This window comes from Varanus komodoensis, unplaced genomic scaffold, assembly GCF_004798865.1.
Source record: "Varanus komodoensis strain SLA01 unplaced genomic scaffold, ASM479886v1 scaffold4, whole genome shotgun sequence".
NCBI classification, from domain to species: Eukaryota; Metazoa; Chordata; class Lepidosauria; order Squamata; family Varanidae; genus Varanus; species Varanus komodoensis.
Window position 1 is genome coordinate 36,740,596 of NW_025335941.1, and position 25,481 is coordinate 36,766,076.

Consider the following 25,481-nt stretch of genomic DNA (forward strand, 5'->3'; position numbering starts at 1 on the left):
TCTGGGACATGTTAACTGATATGCTAGACTTGCTAATATCTTGTTTCCTGTATGTGCATGTTATTCTATGTGGGGATTTTAATGAGAGAATAGGAGTGGGCATCTTTGAGGAGGGAAAACCTGAATGCTCAGCATGCTAGGCATAACCAGTTTCTAGACTGATTTTCAAAGGATTCAGTAGTGAACAAGTATGGGTTAAATGTTCTGGAGCTCCTTTTCATTTCTAATCTCCATGTACTCCATGGCACCTCTTTTCATATAACTGGTGGCACCTATTCTTACCTTGGGACTGGCAGGGCCAGCACTGTAGATTATGTAGCTATTACTCCTGCCTTAATGAATCTGGTGGCTAAATTCAAAGTTTTAGACCTTACTTTGAGCAATCACTGCCCACAACACTTGTCCCTTAAAGTTAATTCCAATGTCATGATGAAACCGCTTATGGGTTTTGAAGAGGATCTCACTCCTAATTATAGGAGACTTAAATGGTCTGACAGAATGCATTCTATTTTAGCTGATACTCTGTCAAGCCAGGCATTGAGCTGCTTGAGAGACTCTCTCCTGCAACACAATTCTGACGTTATGCAAATCTTCGGTGAAATTAACAACCGTCTTAAGCCTCTTCTTATGAACAATACACCAACAACCAATGCTCAAAATGGCTGGTTCCATCATGACTGTAAAATCTTTTAAAAAGAACTGTTATGACACATGAGACAAGTTAGGCACAGTAGGGAAGGTGGGTTGTCTAACCTTTACCACTTAGGTCCCAGTATAAAAACTTAATTAAGCAAAAGAAACTGAAACATGCTAAGTTTCTTTGGCAAGAGCTAGACTAAGAAGTTTCCAAAAAAAAAAAAGAAAAAAAAAAGACTCCTGTTTCTGGGAACTGGTTGCTAACCATAAGAATAGTCCGTATTGCCAGGTTGATTCATACATACCGGGCCATGTTTGGTTATCTTATTTCAATACTGGTTATGGGTCTCAACAGCCACAGGAAGCATTTTCCTTACCCAGGGAGACATTGGAATGGTTGCCAGTTTCAACTGCTGAAATCAGAGGTCTAATCACCTCTCTGAAACCTGGCAAATCCCCTGGATATGCTTCCACCAGATTTATTTAAAGCCTTTGCAGAATGGTGGGCTCCAATTCTGGCCAGAGTGTTCTTCTTGGTTAACGAAACAGGTCAGATCCCACCCAGCTAGAATGACAGCATTGTAGTCCATATCCAAAAAAAGGGGATAGAAGAGACCCACAAAATTATAGACCAATAAGTTTACTTGCTGTTCCAGCAAAACTTTATACTAAATATCTACTGACAAAATGGGTGGATACAGAGCATATTCTACACCCAGTACAAGCAGATTACTGGAAAGGCCTTGGAACCATCGACAACTGTCAAACATTGTATCAACTAGCCCATTTTGGTATTAATGGGCACAGAAAGGTGCTCTATGTTGCATTTGTTGACCTGGCAGCAGTATTTGACTCCATCAATAGATCATGCCTATGGGCTAAGCTCACTGCAATGGACATAGACAAAAGACTTCTTTCTCTGCTCCAGGAGATACCCTGGTTGCATAAATCAGGGTGGGAACCTCTGGTTCCCTAAATAAAGAAATTCCCGTTAGAAAAGGTGTGATGCAGGGGGCGTGCTGACCCCCTTATTATCAATCCTTCACATAAATAATATTGTAGAGAGCTTATGAAGACCACAATTTACACCCCCATCATTGGATCAACTAAAAATTTCAATACTGCTATATGCTGATTATATGGTCCTGATCTCCCAAACTAAAACTGGTTTAAGAAGGCTTTTACAACAATTAAGGCACTATTTTAAAGAAGATCTTAACATAAATTAGTAACGCTCTTCGGGGAAAAAAACTCATAATTTTATCTTGATCCTGAAAAGTTAGTGTTTTTGTTGTCAGATGTTGATGTGCGTGTGGCTTACCAAGTGTCTCTTTTTGCTCTTGCAGCTAAAAAGATAAGAGCCAGGGAAGCTTTGAAGGCAACACTGTCCTGAATCATATCTGGTCCATCTTTAGTATTATGTTTGTGTTGTGAAGTTGTGAACATTAGCTGAAATCCACATTCACTACCCTGATTTTCTTCTAGCAACAGCAATTAATCTATGATATTGGAAAGAAAGGTTTCATAAACATTTACTGATCTGGATCAGTTAAAGCTGGGAAACTTATGGTATGTGATGAGCATATTCTGAGAACCATTTTCTAGAATCACTTCCATTTCTTTTGTCTGTCTTTTGCTAGAGCCATTTCCTCATGCCAAAGTAATCTTATCCATGCCTTTGCTCCTTTGAGACAGGTGTAGGTAATGTGGTGTCCTCAGGTATCAGAGCATCCTCAAAAACCTTTCTTGGCACCGTCGCCCTCTCACTTTTTTCAATTAACTCATTTTTGGGGTTGCTGTGCAAGAGCTTTCTCTTGGTGCTGAAGAACGAGCATTCAAAGGAACTGTGCAGTGTGCTGCTCAGACCCCATCTCTGCCTCATATTCAGTCATTATGTCTCTTTCGCTTTTTGCCCCACTGCAGCTGTGTTGTGGTGATGTCAAGGACAGTTTCTCAAATTCCTGAATGTACACAAAGGTTCCCCGCCTCCATGCTATGCTTTTCCATCTCCCCCTCTTTGAGAAGGTTATTTTGCTGCACAGGGTCTTCTTTGTACTGTAATGACTGAGCCTTCACTCCCTGTGGGTATCGGACTGAACAGCTTATGCTTCATCAGACATGGGCAGTCAAATGGACAGAGTTTTGTTAAATGAGATACTCATTTTCCTGTAACCAGCCCAGAAAGTGCAGCTGGCAGGAGCTCCATCCATGATGTGCTGTGATCTGCATTAGCCTTCTTCATAAACTACAACCAGAAAAGGCGACAGGTGTGTGTGTGGTGGGGGGGGGGATTAATCCTTTCCTTTATATGTTGCTTTCTCACGGAAAGTGTCAAAAAGCCATTAACAACGTAAAAGATAAATAAGAAAGCCCACCAATTCTTCGCTTACTGTAGTACATCATCTCTGTCCCTGCAATTTAGCTAGGTGGCTGTTTTTGATTGTCGAGATAAAGCACCAGAGAGTGGGATGGAAGTAGGTGGGGCGCCACTGCTGGCAAGCCCTTACGCAAGTTCCAGTTGCAATCCTGGCAGGAGTGTGAAGCTACAAAGGGGTGGGATGGGGTGTTGCCCTAAGATTCCCAACTTCAAGGCCTAAGGATCTTGAAGCTTGGACTCTGGCCTCCCAGCCAATGTTGTCATGCCGTAAAACTGTGCCCTGATGTGAACTGCAAAGCATGATATCAACTGTCATTTATTGGTAGCAGCCTTTTGCAAAAGCAAAAACAGCTAAAATGGACAATCGGCGGAAGGGAATTTTGCCTCTCAGAACAAGCCTTTGGCTTTCTTGACAACATCTTGTGGAAGGAGGCTTAGGATTGTCTACAGTCCTGCTTCTCCAAGGCCACAAAGGCAGCCTTGGAGGGGCTCTGGTGGCATTCTGGGGGTAGGAAGTGGAAGATGCCAGTGCCACCAAGACATTGCATATGCTGGCAGTGCTTCAGCTCCTTCCCTTCCTCCAAACCACAGCACTTGGGCAGCCAAGATCATCTGTTGAGATACTTTGCAGAGTGGGATGAGCACAGTGGCCTGCAGGTTGCCATGCTAAATTTCCAACAAGATCCCCAACAAAGTGTTGCTCTGGGGCATTGTGGGAAATTAACATGGTGTTTACAATGGGGTGGGGATTTTGATTTCTTACAATGCCCTGAAGTGACACTAAATCCAAGCCATTACTGAGAAATTTAAAACGATAGTTTGTAATGCCTGCCACTGCTGCCAGGTGAGCTTTCACTGAGAGCTCAGCCTCTAAGGAGAGGAAGGCAAAACCCACCCCCCAAACCTGCAACCAGCACTGTTTACATTCATGAGAAGCAGCAAAATGAACATTCACGGGAAGGCAATGGCAGCTTCAATGGAACACACTTTCCAAGATTTTGCATTGGCAATATTTATTCTTGTAGTCATTGTTATATATTTTTCTTTGTTTCTTTCATGCAGGTTATGGCTATGTTGCCAGCACCTACATGGCTATTGGTGGTGGCTGTAATCATTTGCTCTGAACTACCAAAATCTACCCACGCTGGTGCTTATTATGGAATCAAGCAGGTACCTCCTCAAGTGCCTCAGTACCAACCCCTTGGACAAGTACCTCATGTGCCATTGGGGAAAGATGGCATTCCATTGCAGCACATGGGCAAGGAGGCACCACACCTGCCATTTGCGAAAGAATACGTGCCTCAGTATATAAAAGAAATCCCACAGTTACCCATGCTTGGTAAGGAGAGGATTTCAAAGAAAGATAAAGGTAATTTAGGGAAACAGAAAAGTAATATTGGCAAAAAGAATTCTGTTCTTCTTCAACTTCCCACTCCCTTCTACCCTCCGTTGTTTGACTGAAGAAAATAGGTGCATTCATTTGAACACTGAGAGCATATCAGAGTTATTTCCAAAGGAATTTGGGACTGCAATATGTTTGTGGTTTATAGGAATGTTATACCAATAGGATTTTTGAAATAAAATATCCAAAATTATACAGTTGTGAATAACCCAGCATGTGTATTTATGCACTTTGATGACACTTTCCCACCATTTTGACTATCTTTGTGCAGCTAGAGGCATCCAAATGTTCAGAATTTTCCAGTGTAGTACACACCAGTAGGACTGGTTGTTGTTGCTCAATTGAGGATCACATGGTTTACATGCAGAAGGCCCCAGCTTTGATTTCTAACATCTGCAGGAAGGATTGCAAAAATTCTTTCCTGAAAGCTGGGAGAGATGCTGGTCAGTATCACCAATGCTGGAGCAATGGGCTGATTTGCTATATCCCTACCTGATCTCAGATTGCACTAGCCAAGTTAGATGGAGTTGACAGGGAAGCTCCAGGACCAGAAAAGATTTCCTGCAGCTAGCTGGAGGTTATCCACAGCCCTCTTCAGTCTAGACCCCTCCGTGTACATAGGACTGCAACTCTATCTGGCCAAAGTCCATGCTTGCTGAGAATTATGAACAATGCAATAAGTACTTATGTATTGATAAGCCTCCAATAGGCATTTTTAAAGTACCATTTAGACTCTGGGTTTTTCTGCTCATCAGGAAGATCCATGTTTCCAAACTGGATGGAAAGGGATGCATCAACAGTGACACAACAGTGTTTTAATTTTTGCAGGAGAAATTCTTATCATTAAAATACATGTTCTTCAAAACTTCTACTGAAGTTTTGCAATATATATGTTTATTTAAACTCAGTCAGTGTGTGAATTATATTGTCAACAAAAATTGTTTTTAGAGGTACCCTTGGAAGGTTTTTATTTATTCCAACATTTTACACAACCGAGAACAGTTTGTACTGGGAAAGGATATGCAGTTGAGCAGAGCTGAGCAATGTATGTACTTTGATTTCAAAAGGCCTCTACAAGTCCAGACCTCTGAAAAAAATATTTCATCTTCTTCTGGCAGCCTGATGGGCAGGGAAGAAGAGGAGGGAGGCAGTGGGGCAGCTAGAAATGAAGCTTTGGTCAAGGTTCAGGTCCAGCAGCCAAGGGGACTAAAAATGGCTGCCCATCAAGTGGATGAGGATGATGAGGGCAGCAGGACAGCAGAAGTAAACTGCATTTATTCCCGTAATCATGATGATGTTACAACTGAAGTGAGTGCAAAATTAAAATTGTTTGAAGTACACAGGGCATATGCAACTGACATAATTATTAACATGTTTCTTTCTATCTTTTAACAAGCAGAAATTCCATTAGCCAGTTTGAGAGGTGAGCGGGGTCCTCCTGGGGAGCCTGGACCAAGAGGCCCACCTGGATCTCCAGGGTTACCAGGACTTGGAGTGCCAGGAGCCAAAGGAAAACCAGGTCCACAAGGATATCCAGGGATTGGCAAGCCAGGCATGCCCGGAATGCCAGGAAAACCTGGAGGAATGGGGGCTCCTGGACCAAGAGGAGAGATGGGGCTGAAGGGAGAAATTGGCCCAATGGGCATTCCAGGACCCCAAGGACCACCAGGACCTCATGGACTACCTGGAATAGGGAAACCAGGTGACAGAGGATTGCCAGGACAGCCAGGACCAAAGGGTGAGCCAGGAATGAAAGGACAACCTGGAATGCAAGGCCCCCCGGGTCCAAAAGGCGACAAAGGCATTGGGATTCCAGGACTGCCAGGATTAAAAGGTCCACCTGGTTTGCCTGGGCCTCCAGGTCCTGTTGGACTTCCCGGGATAGGCAAGCCAGGAATGATTGGTTTTCCTGGTCCACAGGGACCTGCAGGCAAGCCAGGGCTTCCAGGAGAGCGAGGACCTCCAGGGCTGGCAGGAGCTCCTGGGATTCAAGGTCCTTCTGGTCTTCCAGGCATAGGAAAGCCGGGACAGGATGGAATCCCAGGACAGCCAGGTTTTCCAGGTGGGAAAGGTGAGCAAGGCTTGCCAGGATTACCAGGACCTCCTGGTTTACCTGGGATTGGGAAGCCAGGTTTCCATGGACCTAAAGGTGATCGTGGCATGCCTGGCCTTCCAGGGCCACTTGGGCCAAAGGGTGAAAAGGGGCACATGGGCCCACCTGGCATGGGTGGGCCACCAGGGGAGCCGGGCCAACCAGGATTACCAGGACTCATGGGACCTTCAGGTGCTATGGGGTTCCCAGGTCTTAAAGGAGAAGTTGGAGCTATTGGGCCTCAAGGGCCTATAGGTCCAAAAGGTGAACTTGGACTACAGGGTTTCCCAGGAAAGCCAGGTTTTCCAGGGGAGGTGGGGCCTCCAGGTCTGAGAGGCTTGCCTGGTCCAATTGGACCCAAAGGAGAAGCTGGTCACAAAGGTCTGCCAGGTCTGCCAGGAGCTCATGGGCCTATGGGACCCAAAGGAGAACCAGGAATCCCAGGAGCTCAAGGCCATCAAGGCCCCCCTGGAATCCCAGGCATTGCAGGACCCAGTGGCCCGATTGGACCTCCTGGACTTCCAGGAGCAAAAGGTGAACGGGGTCTACCAGGCCCTCCAGGATTTCCAGGAATGGGGAAACCTGGCATTGCAGGGATGCAAGGACCACCTGGTAAGCCTGGATCTATTGGTGCTCCTGGGCAGCCAGGGCTCCAGGGCCCTCCAGGGCCCCCTGGGCCTCCAGGGCCCCCAGTGATGATACAGCCTACACCACCAGCCATGGGACAATATTTGCCTGAGGTGGGCCCAGGCCTTGATGGAGTGAAGACTCCACATGGCTATATGGGGAAGAAAAGCAAAAATGGTGGTGCTGTTACCTATGAGATGCCAGCTTTCACGGCTGAGCTCACCACTCCTTTCCCACGGGTTGGGGTGCCCGTGATGTTTGACAAGGTCCTCTATAATGGCAGGCAGAACTATAACCCACAGACTGGCATCTTTACCTGCGAAATCCCTGGGATCTACTACTTTGCATACCACGTCCACTGCAAAGGGGGGAATGTCTGGGTGGCATTATTCAAGAACAATGAGCCGTTGATGTACACGTATGATGAATACAAGAAAGGCTTCCTGGACCAAGCTTCAGGGAGCGCTGTCATTCAGCTGATGCAAGGTGACAGAGTTTATATCCAGATGCCATCTGAACAGGCAGCAGGACTCTATGCTGGGCAGTACGTTCACTCGTCTTTTTTAGGATATTTATTGTATCCCATGTAAACCAAACAATTGGACAAAATGAAAACTCTTGTTCTGTGCTTCAGTCCTATACCATAGAAAGATGCATTTAATTTTCTCTATTTTGGACCAACATGTACAATAATTAAAATAAAATTAAAACTTTAAACATTCTGAACAACTTGTTATAAAGAGAGAAATCATGGTGATAAACCCAATGAGGATTTGTTTGCTGCTGTACGCTGAAAATTTTCAACATTTACCTGCTTTGTTTCATTGATGATAATACCATATCAGGCTGCTTGCTTGTCACTCACTTTTATGGTTTGCTTACCTGAACACATTCAGCTAACATAGGAAATGAAATCAAGAAGACAAAAAATGAAAAAATTATTTGATAGGATTGTACATATATATATAAATATATATTATATATTTTAAACAACACTGATTTAAAGTAGGCTTGCCCAAAGTCTTTATTTTCTTTATGTGCAGATTTTTTCTAACGTATTGACAAAGAATGGTAGAAAATGATTCCTTTCCAGTTTAGCTAGTTGACAGAAATCCAATGAAAACATTCCCAATGCTTTTTCCAGCAATTAGCAGTGCGGGTTACTTTCCAAGGAGCTGTTGGAATACTTTAAGAAGCATCCAGATAGTTTTGTGAAGTACTGAAAATCAGTGACTTTTAGATAAAACTATTCAATGAGGCCAATTAATGTTAGTGTGGTGCAGGGTAGAGGTTGCCGCTGTCCCAGATTTCCCAGGGACCTCTGGACATGGATACTGGGAATTGCAAGTCACATGTAGCTAAGGTGAGGCAAGGATGTAATATCTACATCATGGATCCCAAACAAGCAGAATGTCTTAGGTGTGATCTAGTCAAAGCTAAGCATTTTTAGCTGGCTTTGATTTCAATGGTATACATATAGATAGCCTACAGTCGTTGTGACTAGCAGCCTCCTGTCACCATTTGTGTTATTGAATCAAATATACTCCCCTCCCAATTCATGCATACACTACATCAACGAACCCCATGTAAGAAGGATGACATTGATTTTAAATGTATAAAAGGTTTAAACATCTTTTTAAAAGGGTTTATAGTTTTGCTTCTCAGGCAGATTTTCTGCTCAAAACGAGGCCCTGCTCAACTATATGTTCCTAGAGCTTCCCCCCATGCCCACCACCCCAGGAATGATTTTCATTGGAGAGAGAGAGAATTAAAATAGGTCCCCTTGCTTTCCTCAGCTATTCCCTTTGCAATTGGAGGGAGGGAAGCTACAGTGCAACCTACATCATGTGTCATTTGGCTCCTAACTCTCCCACTGAAAACAAAGGGATAGTATAGAGCTTAATTTTAGTTGCTTCAGGGCCCTTATCTGTCTACCTCTTTATTTGGGAACCTGTGTTCTAGGTGGTGATTTAAAAAAAAATTGCTTTGGAACTAGGAAGAAAGCACTAATTTGTCTTGTTGTTGATTATCTTCAAAACTGAAGCTGAGTATTTATGCACCAGCGCCTTTGCCCACTAAACAAATGAAGAGGATGGGGCCTGGTGATTGCTTTGAACAATACACTTTGCTTCAGTGTTACCACAGTATCATGCAAATGAGTTACATGAAGGCAATCACCTCCTGGAAAGGAGTGACTGATTGGTAACTCTCAGTATTTGCATTTTGTTCCAAATTACCTACATTTGCCTGCAAGTCTGTGCAAGCCACAGTACATGTGGAAGAGCAAAATGCCATAGCCAGTCCAGCATGCAGTTAGGCATGCTATCCATTGACCCTGATCCAAAGGGTTTATGGCTAATGGCTGTGAAAACTGACAAGGTGGATCCACAGTTCAGCAAGAACAGGGAGCAGAGGCCTCCATCCATCTCTGCTTCCTTCTGCTGAAAATCTGATTGGTTCACCATATTTTCAATAGGGGTGTGTGGACAGAGCCCTGGCAGGTGGACTGGGGAGGAAGTGCATGCACAGGGCTGGCCTTAAATACGTCAGTCTTAGCAGCTGTATAAGGCATTGGAATCCAAGAGGTGCTAGGCTATGGTGGGAATAAGACCATCCACAGGGGAATACCGTATTCCCTGCCACTCTGGGACATTGGACCACTGTAAGCCAAACTGGCATTCCTTTATGTATGTGTATCCATCAGCTAGACCATCTTTTCTTTTTACTCTGGAGCACACGCAGGCGGTCCAACCCAGATTGAAACAACAGTGGGGCCAGGTAGGAGGACTTTTAGGATCCAAATTAAGGGCTACCATCTTCTCTTCAGTAAAAATGAAAAGTAGACACACACTTAAAAGGATCTCTGCTTTGAGTCTAGGTTTTCTGCAGGAAGGACAACCCACCCAGGATTTTTCCAGAACCCCTTCTGCTTATGCCAGCCCTTTGCAGAGCAGTGAGGAGAAGTTTCATGCAGAAAAACCCTTCAGAAGAGAATAGGAACTCCTGTATCCCCACATCCATCAGAAGGAAGCTTTGCCTATGGTTGTAGCAGAGCTTGAACTGGTCCTGCAGACTCACAGTATCCATTCACACACTAATTCAGGTTGTCCTCATTCAGATGCCCACCTGTGTACATATGACCCCTAGCTGGATTGGATTGCTTGGTGTCAATGGGCTTAACCACTCTAACCCTTCGATGGATCATTTCTTCTCATTTCAACAATGGTGCTAATCTCACAGTGAAAATGAATTGCAGAAGTTATTTTTAAAAATATGCTTTACAGTGCTGCACACTTTACATTTTTACATATGTTTAAAACCATGTTAAATGTTTAGCTCATCACTTGTATAAACAGCAGCCTCCATATTTAACCAAAAGAAGACTCTACCATCACAGGGAACATGAACTGAAACTGGCATTTCCATTATTTAAATACAGAGATTAAGGCAGTATAACCTCAACACAAGATTTCAATATCAGAGATATGGTGCTAGGAAATCAGAATTTTATGGAATGTTGAGAGTAGTAGGCCGTTTATAATACAGGGGTACCTTGGGTCAGTTGCTAAGAAAAGATTATGCGAGAAGTGAAATTAGCACATACTTTTGTATTTAATTTTTGTACTGATTGTAAAAATGCTTATTAAATATCTTTTTAAAACGTTTCAGCCTATTTATTTCTTGTTGTTCTAAAACACACACACACAGAGGGTAGCTGCAGCTCAAAGGTCCATAGAGCTATCTAGGGGAAAAAATGGCTTAAAGAGATATCAGAAGAAAGAGTTGTCCTTCAGTGCAACAGGGCACACGGGCCACCTCTTTGCAGTGTTCTGCACTATGTTGACAAGTACTTTATATTATAATAATAATTTCTATATTTGTATATATGAATATAAATTAGCAAACATTATATAAGCAAATAAACTTTCAAACTATAAGAATTATTTCTAAATTTACAGCAGAAATCACTTTGTTTTCTCTGCATTTTTGCTAATGGCCATCAAGCAAAGGTATTTCAGAATGGAGGGAAAGAGGTTGGCACAGCTTCGGGACCTCATATCCTGGCCACTAAGTCCCCTCCCCTCCTTTCCATCCCAAAACATCCTCTGAGATCTCTTTCTTGATCTTCACATAGGTATCAGACTTCAGTTAAACACACAAAAAGAGGTCCCGTTTAAAAACTGGCAACCTTAAAAACTGGGAGAGATTTCATCTTCAGCAGCAGACCTCAAGATGCAGTGTTATCCATGGCTGCATTCAAGTGGCCCATCACAGAAAGGTTCTGAAACAGGCGACAATACCTGCACCTGGTTCTGCAGTCATTTGTTTGCTTGGTTTTTTATTTTTCTGGTGGTGGCAATTGAGGCAATGTTGACCAGGCACAGATGATCAACCAGGCTTACAAGGCCCAGGCAGCCAATACTTCCTTAAAAGGGGTGCTGGTGGAATCTACCATTTTACCTGATAAAAATGACCAGTTAAAGAACCCTTCTCATCAGCCTGGATTTAAACCCCATGATTTTCATGCAGAAGTAGTTTAAACAATGAAGTTCATACTGATTTTTTAAAAAGTTATGGAAACATGAATTACATGTTGCTTTGATTTACAGAATAAGCATAAAGTTTTTAAAGGCTATAATCCTATACTTGCTCAGAGTAAACTCTGTTGGGGTCAGTGTGGTTACTTCTAGGTAGATATGTATAGGACTGTGTTAGAAGTGATCTGCTAAGATTCCTGAGGTCGTCCAAGGGAGGAAAAAAAGCTGGAGATCATGGAGCTATTATCTTAAATTTTGTAATTTAGTTTGGATCATGTATCTCCTTTATTGCTAAGAGCAAACTTTTAAGCTAACATATATTTTAATATTATAGCTTTAACTATATATTACTATATTGTTAAAGGTACTTCAGTTTTTAAAAACCAGAAATTTAGTATTACCTGATATTTTCCCCAAGCCACATTGTTGAATTTAACTTGCATTTTTGGTTGCCTGATAGTCTTATTCAAGGCAGTAAAAAGAAGAGAAAAAAATCAAACTGGAACAGCTGCTATGGGAAGAGATGTGACTTGGCCCCAAATGCTCCAGATCACAAAAGACATATTTTGGCACAAATGGTTTCTATTTACAAATGAAGACCTGATGGCTGCTAATCTTTAAAGCGGACAAATACTACCAGATGGTAATACAGGCAAGCTAACCATACTGACAGTAAATTTGGCTGACAGGCAAACAGCTCTATTTAAATAAAAGCATAACATTCTCCTTCCCTTCCTGTTAATAACGTGATTGCCACTTTCTGCACTTAATTTCCTCCTGACTACATCTCCTTCACTTCTCCCCATCCCCATATGTACAGTATTAAAAACTGGAACACTCTGTAATTCTCTGTGTATCGGACGCAGTGGCTTAAAAAGTGGGTCTGCCAAGGTTCATGCCAGAATAAATTCCGGGTGTCACAAAACTCTTTGTTGTTTCTGTTGTTATCAACTCACACAGCTTTCTTCTGGGAAGAATTCCATTCTGTGTTACTGATAACAGCTTAAAGGTACAAACAAGTTTAGATTAGACAGAAAAGGTCTCACAATGCCCAGCATGCCCAGCCACACGTGGCCTTGTGTGTCCAAACGTGCATAGGATTGCTTCCTGGAACTAGTGTTATTAGGAGGGTTAATCAAGGCCTGAAGCCACAGGCAAGCCGTGGGACTTGAGGCAGTCTGAATGGCAAGTGAACTGCTTCTTACCATCTCCCAGGCACTTGCCCTACCTGCTGTGCACCCATCTATTATGGTTGCAATCAGGATATGGTATAGTTGGCAGGAAAACTTTCTCCAGGTTGACTACAACGTGAGCCAGCAGTGTTGACTCAGAGGAAAAGAATCTACCTACCAGTCTACGAACAAGGCAGTGAGGTTCATGTAGCACTACTACCAAGGGGGATGACACCAAAAGGATGTTGTCTCCCATGTGGGAGAATTGCTCTGGGATGGGGAGGAGGGAAGGCCCACCTCGCTGATGCCCTGGCCAATCTGATTGTTTAGAAGCATTGGTGGGAGTGTGATTGATTGCCTTCTTGGGGCATAATGGTGTGCCTGAGAGAAAGGATATGAAGCCAAATGAAGAAGGGACTCTCAGAAGGCTCCATCAGGGTAGTAATGGAGCAAGGGAAATATGTTGTTGGGAGGAGACTAGCCCAGACTGTTGAAAGCAGTGCCATGTTCTAACTTCCACCCACCCATAGGTCTGGAGGCTGCCCTGTCAGCCCATACTCAGGTCTTTGGACACCGCTTCAAAATGCCAAGCTGCTGCCCAATAAGATCTCCAATATCCATGGTCCAATAATGGGTGAGACGGCCAATCTAGCATGTTTAGTAGAGAATTCTGTGGACAAACAGGGAGAAGGTGGGAAAAGACAGCTGGCAGGAATTTGTAAAGTCTGTGGATGAAGGGAGAAAGTCTGTTGCTTGGTGGGTGGTGTGTAAGAAGAGAAAGCTGAGTAGAAGGTAAAGGCTTTCTATCTGTAACCCAGCCTCCTTCCCTTCCCCTTGCCGGTGCTAAATCTAGACAGCTGAAAATGGCTTAGCAGCAGCAGCTATCACTGCCACATTTTGCTCTGTCTTTGCACATACATAACCTTCAGATGCTTTCATGCATCTGGCTAGGAATGCACTGGGTTGTGCCGTCATGGTCTTGTATACATAGCATGATCCCTCATCCTATGTAACCATTTCTCTTGAGTCCTTAAGAAGTGTTGGCAACACTTCTTCAAAAGAAGAAGTGTTCTTTTGAAAACTGCTAAAGTAAAAATAGTATTCACAGAGGCTTGCTGAAATATGTTTGCAAGTCACTTCAAAATAAAATCTCTTGCTCAAGACTATGCTCAACTTTACTATTGCCTGTTCTGTGCTTGTTTTGTGATTGAGTTTCCAAGATGCTGGTTGTTGCCATCTGTAGCTGCTCAAAATGTGTGTAGAGGGAGACTTAGGTCTAACACTTTGTTCTGGTGTGTGTGTGAGTTTAAGAACTGCTTGATGGTGGTAGACTTATTTCTTAACCACTTGACAGTTCCCTTTAATTTCTAGGGGAAAAGTCTTTTAAAAACCTTGGTAGAACTGCAGCATCTACACTGCCCAAGCTAAAACAGGCCACTATAGATACCAAAACATGTCTTCCTAGGAAAGACTCAAGGGTACAGCACTAGCATTACAAAATATTATTGAATTCATTTGAAGAAATCAGCTTCCGTGGGATTTGAAAGTAAAAAGGAACAAAAGCTCTGTACATAGTAAAAGTCTTTAAAAAGAACGCTCCGGGCTTTTGATGGGATTTGTCTAGTTCCTTATGCATGTTTAGACAGAAAAAAATCCCCAATACTCCCTACTCAAAACAGCTGTTTGGGGAATGCTGGGAGTTACAGAGCTTTCTTGTCTCAGCATGCCCTAAATTAGTTAACATGGGTAGGGAGTTTGTGGCTTTCAATACCCATGACCCTTCATCATGAGCTACTCTAACCAGGACAGCAGGTGTAGGCAGAAATGTCTGGAGAGTCACAAAATGTCACACCCTTACACTGCAATCTCAGGCATTCACCACAAGGGTGACCAGAGATCCCTTTGCAATGACAAGCTAAATCTGCAGCATTTTCCTTTTCTACAGAAAAGGCACTGAAGCCCTTATGCTAGAATAGGAAAGTGTATGCGGCAGCTGGTTGTGGTGCATGGGAGTTGTGGTTTTAGCATTTCTACTCTGTAAAGGATTTGAAGAAACAACCAATGCTGGAGTGGTAGCCCCAGTAAATTTACTGTTTCTAGTACTTTTTGCCATCTCAAGATCAGCACTATTATATTTTGATCTTTTGTTGTTCCTCTACCCCTTGTAATCCATGCAGTAAAAAGAGAGCAGAGTACATTTATTTTGGATACCAGGTTGCATCCATTCTGTGTTATCTGTAAAGTATTCTAAAACTGCAAGCTAGCTCTACTTTCCTGGAAATTAGTCTCGTTTCACTCAATGGGACTTACTTGCAGTAGACATGTATAGGATTACACTACAAGTTGCTGTGCTTGAAATATACAAACCTACCATTTATGTTAAGAACATCTATTTCAATTTATTTGTGAGTCAACTGGAAGGCACTTGGGAAAACTACACATTTTTCACTTTGTGATGCTTTTTGATAGAAAGGGTGTGAAGGGATGATCTTATACTCCATCAGTCATATTCTGTGTGACATCTGTGCAGTTAAGCTACAATACACAACTGAATGCACACAGTAACTTAACAGAGGACAAACACAAGCATAGAATTTTAACATTTATTATAACAAAAATAAGTCTCTTCATATTCATATTAGAATTTCAGTTTAAACACATGGCTACCATGGGCATCAAAGTAGGAATACATAGACATAAAAAACAACAAACAAAAAATAGTTGAAAAGCTAGGAATAGTTCCATTTTCCAAAGCAAGAATTTCTTCCCCACAAAAATATAAAAAATATAAAACAACTATAGTTTAAATTTTTAGAATGTTAAGATGGCTTGGACCATACAATAGGACTAGACTAGGCATTTAAAAATCTAAGATACTGTAACAATCACACTACTTCATTTTTCTCTCCAAAGTAGGATTAGTTTGTGTCAGGTAATAATGTGTCCATTGCTTGATATTCAGAAAGCAATATTAATACCTCAGAGCCAGAAAACTAAAAAGAATTCAAGATTGTATATCTGAGCCATCCTCATGTTCCAGTATTCCAAAAAGTAACTGAACGAACATGTCTCTGCTTTCAAGAATAGTCCAGTTGAATCTACTGTCTTAAGGTTCCAATGTAGAAACTGGCAAAGCCAAAGGACTTCACTCTTTGAAAATACTTGGATTCTAACAAAAGTACACACTAGGTATAATACTCCTTGCTTATATAACAGGATGTAGTTCTGCGGTGAATTACACAAATCATGAAACAATGCACCGCAGCAGTGCTCCACATGGAGTATAAAGGGAAGAAATCTGGAGGAATTAAAGTCCTACATTCATGCTCTACTCACCTTCCCCAGCCTGGTGCTCTCCAGATGTTTTGGACTTTATTTCTCATTAGTCCAAAACAGTATGGCCAATGGGGTCAGGAATTCTTTGACTTGTAAACTAATCTATCTGGAGGGAAATGGGTTAGGGGAGGCAAAAGAGAAATGGATTCCTCCACAATAGAGGAACTTTCAGCAGGTACATCTTCACAGGCCAGCTACATCTGATGAAACTCCATCTGCTACATGCCATTTTAAGGTACAGAAGACTGTTCTGTATTACATCAAACCACAGTGCCCTCCTGTGAATAAACAATGTGACTGTAGACTCCAGAGGGCTATATATTTTAAAAAATAAATCTGTTAACTGTATAGCACTAGTGTTTTTGAAAGGCAAATCAAGGTGATCCATGTGTTTATTTGTGGCTATATATAAAATGTTTGGTTTTTGTTGTTTGTTTGATGTTTATAAGTAAGAATGGCTATGCCAGGTACCTATCAGTGGAGAGTACAGGTATCTCTACATGATTGCTTCCATTCTCCTTTTGACCAGCTGACACACATATACATTGTTAGCCTAGACCTTTTCTTCCTTGGCACACCTTGGGTTCAAATGGGACCAGACTAATAGATACATGTGATATCATGGTATAAAATGGCCTTTCTTTCAGCAGAGAAAAGGAATCAATACTGCAAGACATATAATTGCATTGTCACATTTTCAAATCATCAGTTCCTGTCCATTAAACCATAGCAATAAAACCATCAGCACAACAAAACAAGACAAAAGCATTCAGGAGAGAAAATCCCTTAGAATATATACAACAATGCCAAAAAGACAACTAGTGTATCAAAGAATATCAAGCAAATTGACAGATTAAGAAACATTAGATGCTTTACAAAAAGTGCTCTGTTTAACTAGAAAACCAGGGTTAAAATTGAAACAAATAGACCTAGAAACTTAGTATCTTCCTTGGGAAGAAACATTGTGATCTTTGGCTTAAATAGTTTTGGAACAGACCGTCCATGTAACGATGCTAGATTTCTGTTGGCACTTACTGATTTGTTCCTGGAAGAGCTGCATGGCTCATCAGCTCTAGCACTGCCATCTGCTTTTACTGACTCTGCACTTGCACAGCAGCCTAACTCAAAGATGTAAGCAGATGAACCTCTGGCTGCCATTTTATCTCCACATGTAAGAAAAAAGCTTCTGCTGAGCACTGGTGCATATTCTATACATTTCAAGGATAAGTAATATAAACCAAGAGAAAAAATTGGTAACATCCGCTACAACACCCATAAGGATGGTAAATGTTCCCCTCTCCTTTTTGCATGGGAAAATGTCCAAAAGGTCCTCCACCCTGTCCCAACTTGCCCATACCATGATGGAGCAATCTGGCTGCCTCTTCCATTAGATTGTATGGCAGTTGAGACCTGCACCAGAAACCTGAACACAGACAGCCTGAACACAGACAGCCATGATCAAAGGCTGCCCAGTTTCTTTTCTTGGCTGTCAAGCTGTTAAGTGAATGGGAGATCCATTATGGAAGCCCATAATCAGTGCTGTTTTTTACACTGAGATTCTATTGAAATGTTTGAATAGACTTGGATTAAGGCAATGAAGACAAAATCTCCACCACAGTGAATCCTTTAAAGAAATTGTTGCCTATCAGTTTTCCTTTCCTCACAGGCAGGTATCTCAACATTGTAATTAAAAAATAACAAAACAAGAAATTAAAAAAAGAAACAAAAAGAGGTTTCATTTATTTGCACAATGTACCAAAAGCTTCTTAGCTTTTGGACTACAAGATTGAGTCCTCATGAAGTGCTGACTCTTTAAAACACCTTCAGCTCTGGAAACATTCTGAAGATCTGCCAGCAGCCTCTGTATTGTGTTTTAAGCATCCACTGCAACATCTTGGAGGTATCCAAATTAACTTGCCTAGAAAAACGTCTTTATTATTATTATGTGATGCTGGAGTTTCAGCCAAGAACAACTGCTTTTGTTTCATCTACTGTCCATTATTTAAAAAGAGACTTGGCTTCCTTTTCCAATGAACTTCTGACCATATCAATGGAAAACTTGGATGGCCAGTATCAGATTTTCCATGTTACTCACATGCTTGGCATACAATAAACAATACAGTGTTTTGTTTTATCTGCACTGTCACAACTGTGTCTCCTTCATCCATGCTTGCACTAGCTTCTTGATAACACCAATATTTAAAACCTTAAACTAAACTGGATTGACAACACAGTGCTAGCATCCAGGCACTGAACTTGGCCCCATTTATAATCCCACTGTGCTTTAATTTCTCTCCAATAGCTTACTTTCTCAATTATGGTCAATCTTTGAATCTATGCCTCTGAAAGTCTAGGTGCTAAGTGATTATGTAGGGGAAAAGATAAAGATTTAGAAAGTGTGTGTGTGTGGGGGGGGTAGAACTGGATATTGTAAACTGTTTTCTTGTTAATAGGCAGAGGATTAATTCACATGCTGTGACAGCTCACCATGGATTAATTTACCTGTGGAGGTGGTTGCATGGTTCCCAGCTTGTCATAGGATGTCATGTTATCATTCAAGAATAACAAGGATTAGGTTATTTGATGGTTGCCTAACCTTCAAACAACCTCTACCACTTGGGTTCACATGACACCACAAAACACAGCAAGCCAGGCAGATGGTACAACAGCTTCTGTAGATAAATTAGTCCACAGTGAGATGCAATGAGATGTCATGTCATGCCATGCCATGCCATGCCCGGACAGAGTATCATTTTTATACATCTCCAATATTGCTTTCACTGTTAAATAGATACACATGAACAAGAGTTAGCTATGGATGGCTTGATGGTCAAATATTGACAGTTAAGGCAGAAACAATCTATCCCTTTTGAGTCATTATGCACAGAATAGTTCTCACATGCCTTTTTAAAAATATCTTGGCAGATAGCTATAAATACTTCAAAATATTAACAAGAGTCCATATAAAAGCCGACATCTTCCAGAAATCCAATTTGTGGAAAGTAGTGATTTTGACCATTTTTACTCTTCTGAGAGATTGATCACAATTCCATTGTCTGTAAGTTCCTTCAAAAATTTCTGCTCTGCAGCAATGTCATGGTATGCATTCTGTGAAGAACGAGAAGAGAGAAAGACTTTAATAAAAAAAGGAAGGAAGAAGATAAGTATATTTTCTGATCCTGGCACCCAATCAGGAAGGTTTCCCCTGAATTTTACTGAAATAAATTGAATCATAAACTAAGGAGCCTTCAATATTTGATTTGCCTTGGTAGCCAAACCAAAAGGATGGTCACCAGGATCTTAGTTGCCCACTGAACAGCTGAAATGTTCCAGGTTGCAGGAAATGTCACTGTTAGATCAAGGAAGCCACGGCCTCCCTTTCTATCCACCTATGGAGGAGGGAGGAAAAGCCAGTTACGGCTTCCTGATGAGTTCACCTATGCAAGACACTTACAGGCACTCTTAAAGCTTCTTCCACATAAACCTAAACAATGTGATGCATCAAACAGCCTGGAGGTGAAAGTGAAGCACATTGTTAAAGGCCAGGCTGTGAAGCTGAAGTTATGTAAGTTTCCTGTTTGTGCCAATCACAGGTAGGGACCGAGACCATGGATTGATTTTGCAGATGTATAACAAGCCAAGTATTGAAATGCTCATTTGTTTCTTTTTCCCATTTCTTCAAGACATACAATTTCATTCTTATCTCACAGATGCAGCAGTCTCTCAAGACAAAGTGATGGGGGCCTAATTGTGGTTTAGTAGGGGTCTGTAAATTCAGGCAGGAACAAGGCACTCATACATTAACTTAGAGCCTGCTCCAACCTCTGATTTCAGATCCTGGCTTGTTGGGTCCAAACAAATCATAGTTGTTGAGTTCAGATTTACAGTGAGTTTAACAATGACAAATCCAGTCATTTTTTCTAATAGTTTAACTAAGAGGAATAAAAATATTGGATTATACCTAATGTCTTTGTGTACTCCCAGTCATGCAAGACATAGCACCTCATGTCACCATTTCCCCTACTTATTGTAGACTCCTGAGAACTATTTCAGAGAACTGGGAACATCAGGAATGGTCTGGGATATGCCACAGAGGACTGCAGCAAGACAGAATGGATTTTAATTGCAACAGATGGTTTTAATTAGGTACTCAACCTTGCAGAAATGATTTCAGCTAGTGCAAAGCCATCACTGGATACAACTCAATCAACAGCAAGATGAAGAAATGTGCATGCTAGAAGAGGAAATAGCACATTACCTGAGTCATCAGAGACATGGTCTCATTGCCATAATAGTGCAAAGAACTATTTTGATTCTCAAGATTATACTTAAAGCCTGCCAAGTGAACTTCGCTGCATACATTAAATGCAAACGTTATGGCAATTAATCCTGTTGTGGGATGTTTGGGTCTCTAAAAAACAAAAGAAAACACAATGCAAGAATAGAAACTGTATAAAAGGAAAGCTTTGGATACATCACAAAAACACACCATGCAAGCAAAGTCACATTTATCTAACAAACTGCACTTCTACTATCTACCTAAAATATCCTAAAGTAAGCACTTTTAATTAAAGCCCCAAAGTCAGAAAAGACCACACTCCTACTCCTCATTGATTTAACAACTCAAAATCGATGTCATTCTTTTAATATTTTATAGTCTAATGTTCTTGTTCTTTATGGCTTAAATCGTTGTATGCTGCTTTGATAGCTTTTGGCAAGTAAGTGGTATATACCTGTTAATAAATCAAAAGCAATGCCTTGATTTAGTTGTCTACATCCTAGCCAGAGTAGGATCATAGTCAATGACTTGACTAGGATCATCTACAGTAACACCAAACAGCAAGTGCTTGAGTTCTCCCGCACTCTTTTAGCTGGACTTTACACCAAACAACCAAGGAGAAGGCTTCATACCGAGCGTGCTTAAGAGCTCTGGAAAACTTGACACGCTGCTCACAACTTTATGACATTTTAATTGTTAGACTGCTGTGTCTTTGGATTTGTTTTCCTAAGTAGACCAATAATTTCTGTGCATCCTCTACCCAACTGAATGCCAGGCAGTGGGCTGGGTTCTTGGTAGACTTGGGCATGCTTTTGATCAATTGCACTTTTCCTCCTCTGCAAATGCTACCTAAATCTTTACTGGGTTTGTTTTCAAAAGTGATTAGTAATGGGTCCCTTGTTACGAAACTGTGTACTCGATACTTGCACAAGGCTGCCAAAATAAAGGGACACAAACTCATTCACGACACTGGAAAAGTACCAAGGCAGTCAATTGCAAGAGTGGGTGGCTGTGCTGGTTTGTTGCATCAAAAACAATGAAGAGCCTTGTGGCATCTTAAAATGTTAACAAATTTTCATGGACACTTTCCAGTTCATTAGATGCATGAAGTGTTAACCTCAAACTGGCAGATGCACATACACACACTGGAGGGTAGGGAAGAACGATATAAATGGCATTGTAAGAAGGAACTGAAATGCAAAACTGCTCTAAAGCTGAAACCCCAAAATAACATCCTCCTCCTCCTCCTCCTCATCATCATCAATTTTTGCAATGAGCAAAATAGCTTTTGGTTTTAGAAACTCTTACTGAATTTGTGTACTTAAAGAAATTTACAACAGATAGGTAGCACTCCTTCCATTCCTAGCTCTGCTTCTATAAGGATTCAATTCTCACAGAGACATGCCAATTTTTTTAGGAAGAAGTAACTTGGCCCAAGTTTGAAGGATTTGATGCCAGGCTGTGGATATGGGCACCAAACCACTGCTATCTTCCTCTTTCACTCAGCTTTCAGGTGGGGAGGCTCAAGCACTAAACAACTGTGTCTGAAAAAAAAATGGCCAGTTGATAGTTTTTGATTACTAAAAGCAGAAAGCTTTAAGTGGCAGATAAGCTAGTCTAAATTAATTATTTATTTTAATTCATTTATCCAAGGTGGAGAAGAGTTGTCCTTATCCAGGGGACAATGACAGACACCTTAAGATTTATTAATGTGTAAGTTGCCTTATACTATTGAACAGCTTTTACAATATTCACATTATTTAAATCCAATTAATCAGATGATTCCTTAAAAGGCAGATAACTAACAGCCTTTATTTCTACTTTGTTTTGTACTCACCATTGTTTGCAAATGGATTTTATTCATATCATATTTAAAAGAAGACATATACATGTACATAATCTCCTTTTTAATCAATTAGTTAAAAGCTAGGCAATCAACAATCATAACACCAGTGCTGACATGGTAAACTGAGGTTCTAGGTATACCCTGGATATTTTCTTCAAATATAGTTGCTGTCATGGCCTTAAGCAATTGTAAACCTCTGACTGGTATGTCATGGCTATGGAAGAGTTAAACAAACCAAAGGTAGCTATGACTAAGGGGGAATAAGCACATAACCCCAGGGTTACTTTTTATGATGTTCAAATCCAGAGTCAATGGTTGTTGGACATAAAAATAAAAATGCTAATTGTACTTTCTATATTGTACTTTCTATACTCAGTACAATGTTTTTGTCATCAGATGGTATTTGTAAGATGTTTTGCTGTTGTGCTGAATTAAAGTAACATGAATTTTCCAAACCATCAGCATAAGAGAGTACTTACTTCCTTTTGGGAGAACTTTGTGGGCAAATGAAGCAAATCGTATGCTGTCCTTCTGGTAATGGCAGGATCCAGAATTCTAATTTGGTTGGCCTTGTAAATCATTTGCATTGCTGGTTTCTTCCAAAAGGCATAGGTTTTCTGTGGAGCACATGGACTGTTATTAATAACTAAAAACTGCTGCTCTGCAGTGTCTTGAGCACCCACTGGTGAAACATATCAGGAAAGTATATGATCTAAATGCGCACACACATCATTGTAAAGGAAAGACACTTCATACTGTTTCACCCTGAAAGAAATTGCTTCCATTTAAAATTGTTTATCTTATGCTTTTCATATTCTGGGGTCAGATGGTCCTATCGAGCTCAAAAATACATCCTGATTTTTTTTCCAGAAAAGAAAAGAATGAATGAGAAAACTAACTTGACAACACTGCTTTCCATAGCCACCTAATAAAAAAGCTGTAGGACAAGCTAAACAGAAGTGGAACACATTGTCCTCAGAGATTTTCAGGAATGATGGTATCTAATATCTACCATAAGGATCAATAGGGCTGATACAGTTAAAAGTATCTTCTCCTGTTTTGACCCAATTCTAATAATCAAGCATTCAAGTACACCTTATGTATCTTCTGTGTCTACCTGGAGTGAGGAACATTAAGTAAATCTTCACAAGACTCCAACTTGGGCTTTCACAAACTATAACAACCCATTATCATTATAATGACCTAAAAGTAGCAGTACTGAACCTCAGTGCATGAGCCAAGTATGGCTCTTATGGAGTCCCACCACATTCCTCTTGAGGTTCCCTACGTTCTGCCCCCAGCTGCAGATTATTTGGTAGTTTCCTGACATTTTAATTTTTTCCCATCCTACAAAGCTGAAATAATTAAGGTGTAGTTACCAGCAGTCAGTTCTTTAACTTTAAAGAGGTTGTCTCAGCCTGCTTTGCCTTTGAACCCACCTTCCACCAGAAAGAAGCCCTCCAGCTATGCCATGGAGTTCTGCAGGGATCCATTTTGTCCCCTTTGCTGTTTAACATCTACATGAAACCGCTGGGAGAGGTCATCAGGAGGTGTGGGCTGCGGAATCATCAGTACGCTGATGATACCCAGCTCTACCTCTCATTTTCCACTAATCCAGGTGAGGCAGTGGCTGTGCTGAACCGGTGCCTGGCCGAGGTAATGGGGTGGATGAGGGCCAATAAACTGAAGCTCAATCCAGACAAGACGGAGGTCCTGTTGGTTGGCGGATCGGGCTTCGGAGAGGGTGGATTTGACTTAGTCCTGAATGGGGTTGCATTCCCTCTTAGGGACAAGGTCCGCAGCTTGGGAGTGCTCCTCGACCCGGAGCTTTCATTGGAATCTCAGGTGACAGCAGTGGCGAGGAGCGCTTTCCTTCAGCTTCGGCTGATTCATCAGCTGCGCCCCTACCTGGAATACGACTGCCTGGCGACAGTGACACATGCGCTGGTGACTTCCCGTCTGGACTTCTGTAATGCGCTTTACGTGGGGCTACCCTTGAAGACGGTCTGGATACTTCAATTGGTTCAAAATAGAGCTGCCAGGCTGCTGACGGGGATGGGGCGTTATGTTCACATGACTCCAGTCCTCCGTCAGCTTCACTGGCTTCCCATTGAAGTCTGGGCCCAATTCAAGGTGTTGGTGATGACCTAGAAAGCCCTAAACGGCTTGGGTCCTGGTTACCTGAAGGAGCGCTTACATCCATATATGCCCGGCCGCCCCTTGAGATCTGTGGGAGAGGCCCTTCTCCGGGAACCCTCCGTGAAAGAAATTAGGAGGGTAGGTACACGGAGGAGGGCTTTCTCTGCGGTGGCGCCCAATCTATGGAATGCGCTCCCCAGAGAGGTCCGCCTGGCGCCGTCGTTATTTGTTTTTCGGCGCCAGGCGAAGACCTTTTTATTTAAGCATCATTTTAATTGTTAACAGTATTCGCTTATTTATCTGGCCAGGGCGACTTCTTTTATATTGTTATTTATTTTATATTGTTAGTTTTATATTGCTATTTTTGTATTATATTTTATGTTGTGAGCCGCCCTGAGGCTTCGGCGAATGGGGCAGCATAGAAATGTTTTAATAAATAAATAATAAAATAAATAAATTTCTATGAAACTGAATTTGGCATTCTGGTGGAAAGAATGGTCCCAAAAGAGATGGGATGCTACATTTTGCTTCACTGAGAGGACCTATCAATTTCAGTGATTTTGCAAATCAGCCTATGTGGAAAAGCTAATGCCAACTGCCTCTTCCCCTGTTGAAATAAAGGCAGAGTATAGTGGATTAGTGAGCTCCATGGGCTCTGCACTGCCCAAGGGTTGAGAAAACGGATTTCCATTTTCAAAGCAGCAGTATCCCACTTGACTTGGAATCAACTTTCATGGTTTCCTGTCTAAACATTATCATTTTATGTGGGCAAGACATGTGGGGGACAAATGTGCATGGAATTTTAGATAACATTTCAATGCGAACATTCTCTGAGATACAAAGCATTGTCACAAGGGATAGGACAAACCACAAACATCCTACAAATGTGCAACAGTATGCACAATTTCAAAGAAGGGGAGCTAGGCTTACAGACAGAAGGTGAACATGTGGCTACAAAGTTGTGTGTCTGCACAAGAGAAGATCAATATATTGTATTAGGATGCTGCACATCTTAAATTGAGAGAATGGATCAAATG

At 41.6% G+C, this 25,481-nt stretch overlaps 2 protein-coding genes across 17 annotated transcripts in view; one reads left to right on the plus strand and one right to left on the minus strand.

Moving 5' to 3' along the window:
* COL8A1 (collagen type VIII alpha 1 chain) overlaps positions 1–10,799 on the plus strand; it is a 132,338-nt gene extending 121,539 nt beyond the window's left edge. For 4 of the 9 annotated variants that reach the window (XM_044442028.1, XM_044442029.1, XM_044442031.1 and 1 more), the window contains 3 exons: positions 1,983–2,205; positions 4,076–4,382; positions 5,815–10,799. In XM_044442028.1, the coding sequence (XP_044297963.1) occupies positions 2,203–2,205; positions 4,076–4,382; positions 5,815–7,724 (2,220 nt within the window). In that variant the 5' untranslated portion in view covers positions 1,983–2,202 and the 3' untranslated portion in view covers positions 7,725–10,799. Of the gene's footprint in view, positions 1–1,982; positions 2,206–2,555; positions 2,904–4,075; positions 4,383–5,814 lie in introns of those variants that run through there. The other 5 variants (XM_044442033.1, XM_044442032.1, XM_044442035.1 and 2 more) reach the window with 2 other exon arrangements.
* A 4,634-nt stretch (positions 10,800–15,433) lies between these two features.
* ST3GAL6 (ST3 beta-galactoside alpha-2,3-sialyltransferase 6) overlaps positions 15,434–25,481 on the minus strand; it is a 44,137-nt gene continuing 34,089 nt past the window's right edge. For all 8 annotated transcript variants that reach the window (XM_044441720.1, XM_044441719.1, XM_044441721.1 and 5 more), the window contains 3 exons: positions 22,785–22,922; positions 20,439–20,591; positions 15,434–19,288 (listed from right to left, as the gene is read on the minus strand). In XM_044441720.1, coding sequence (XP_044297655.1) covers positions 19,202–19,288; positions 20,439–20,591; positions 22,785–22,922 — 378 coding nt within the window. In that variant the 3' untranslated portion in view covers positions 15,434–19,201. The remainder of the gene's footprint in view (positions 19,289–20,438; positions 20,592–22,784; positions 22,923–25,481) is intronic.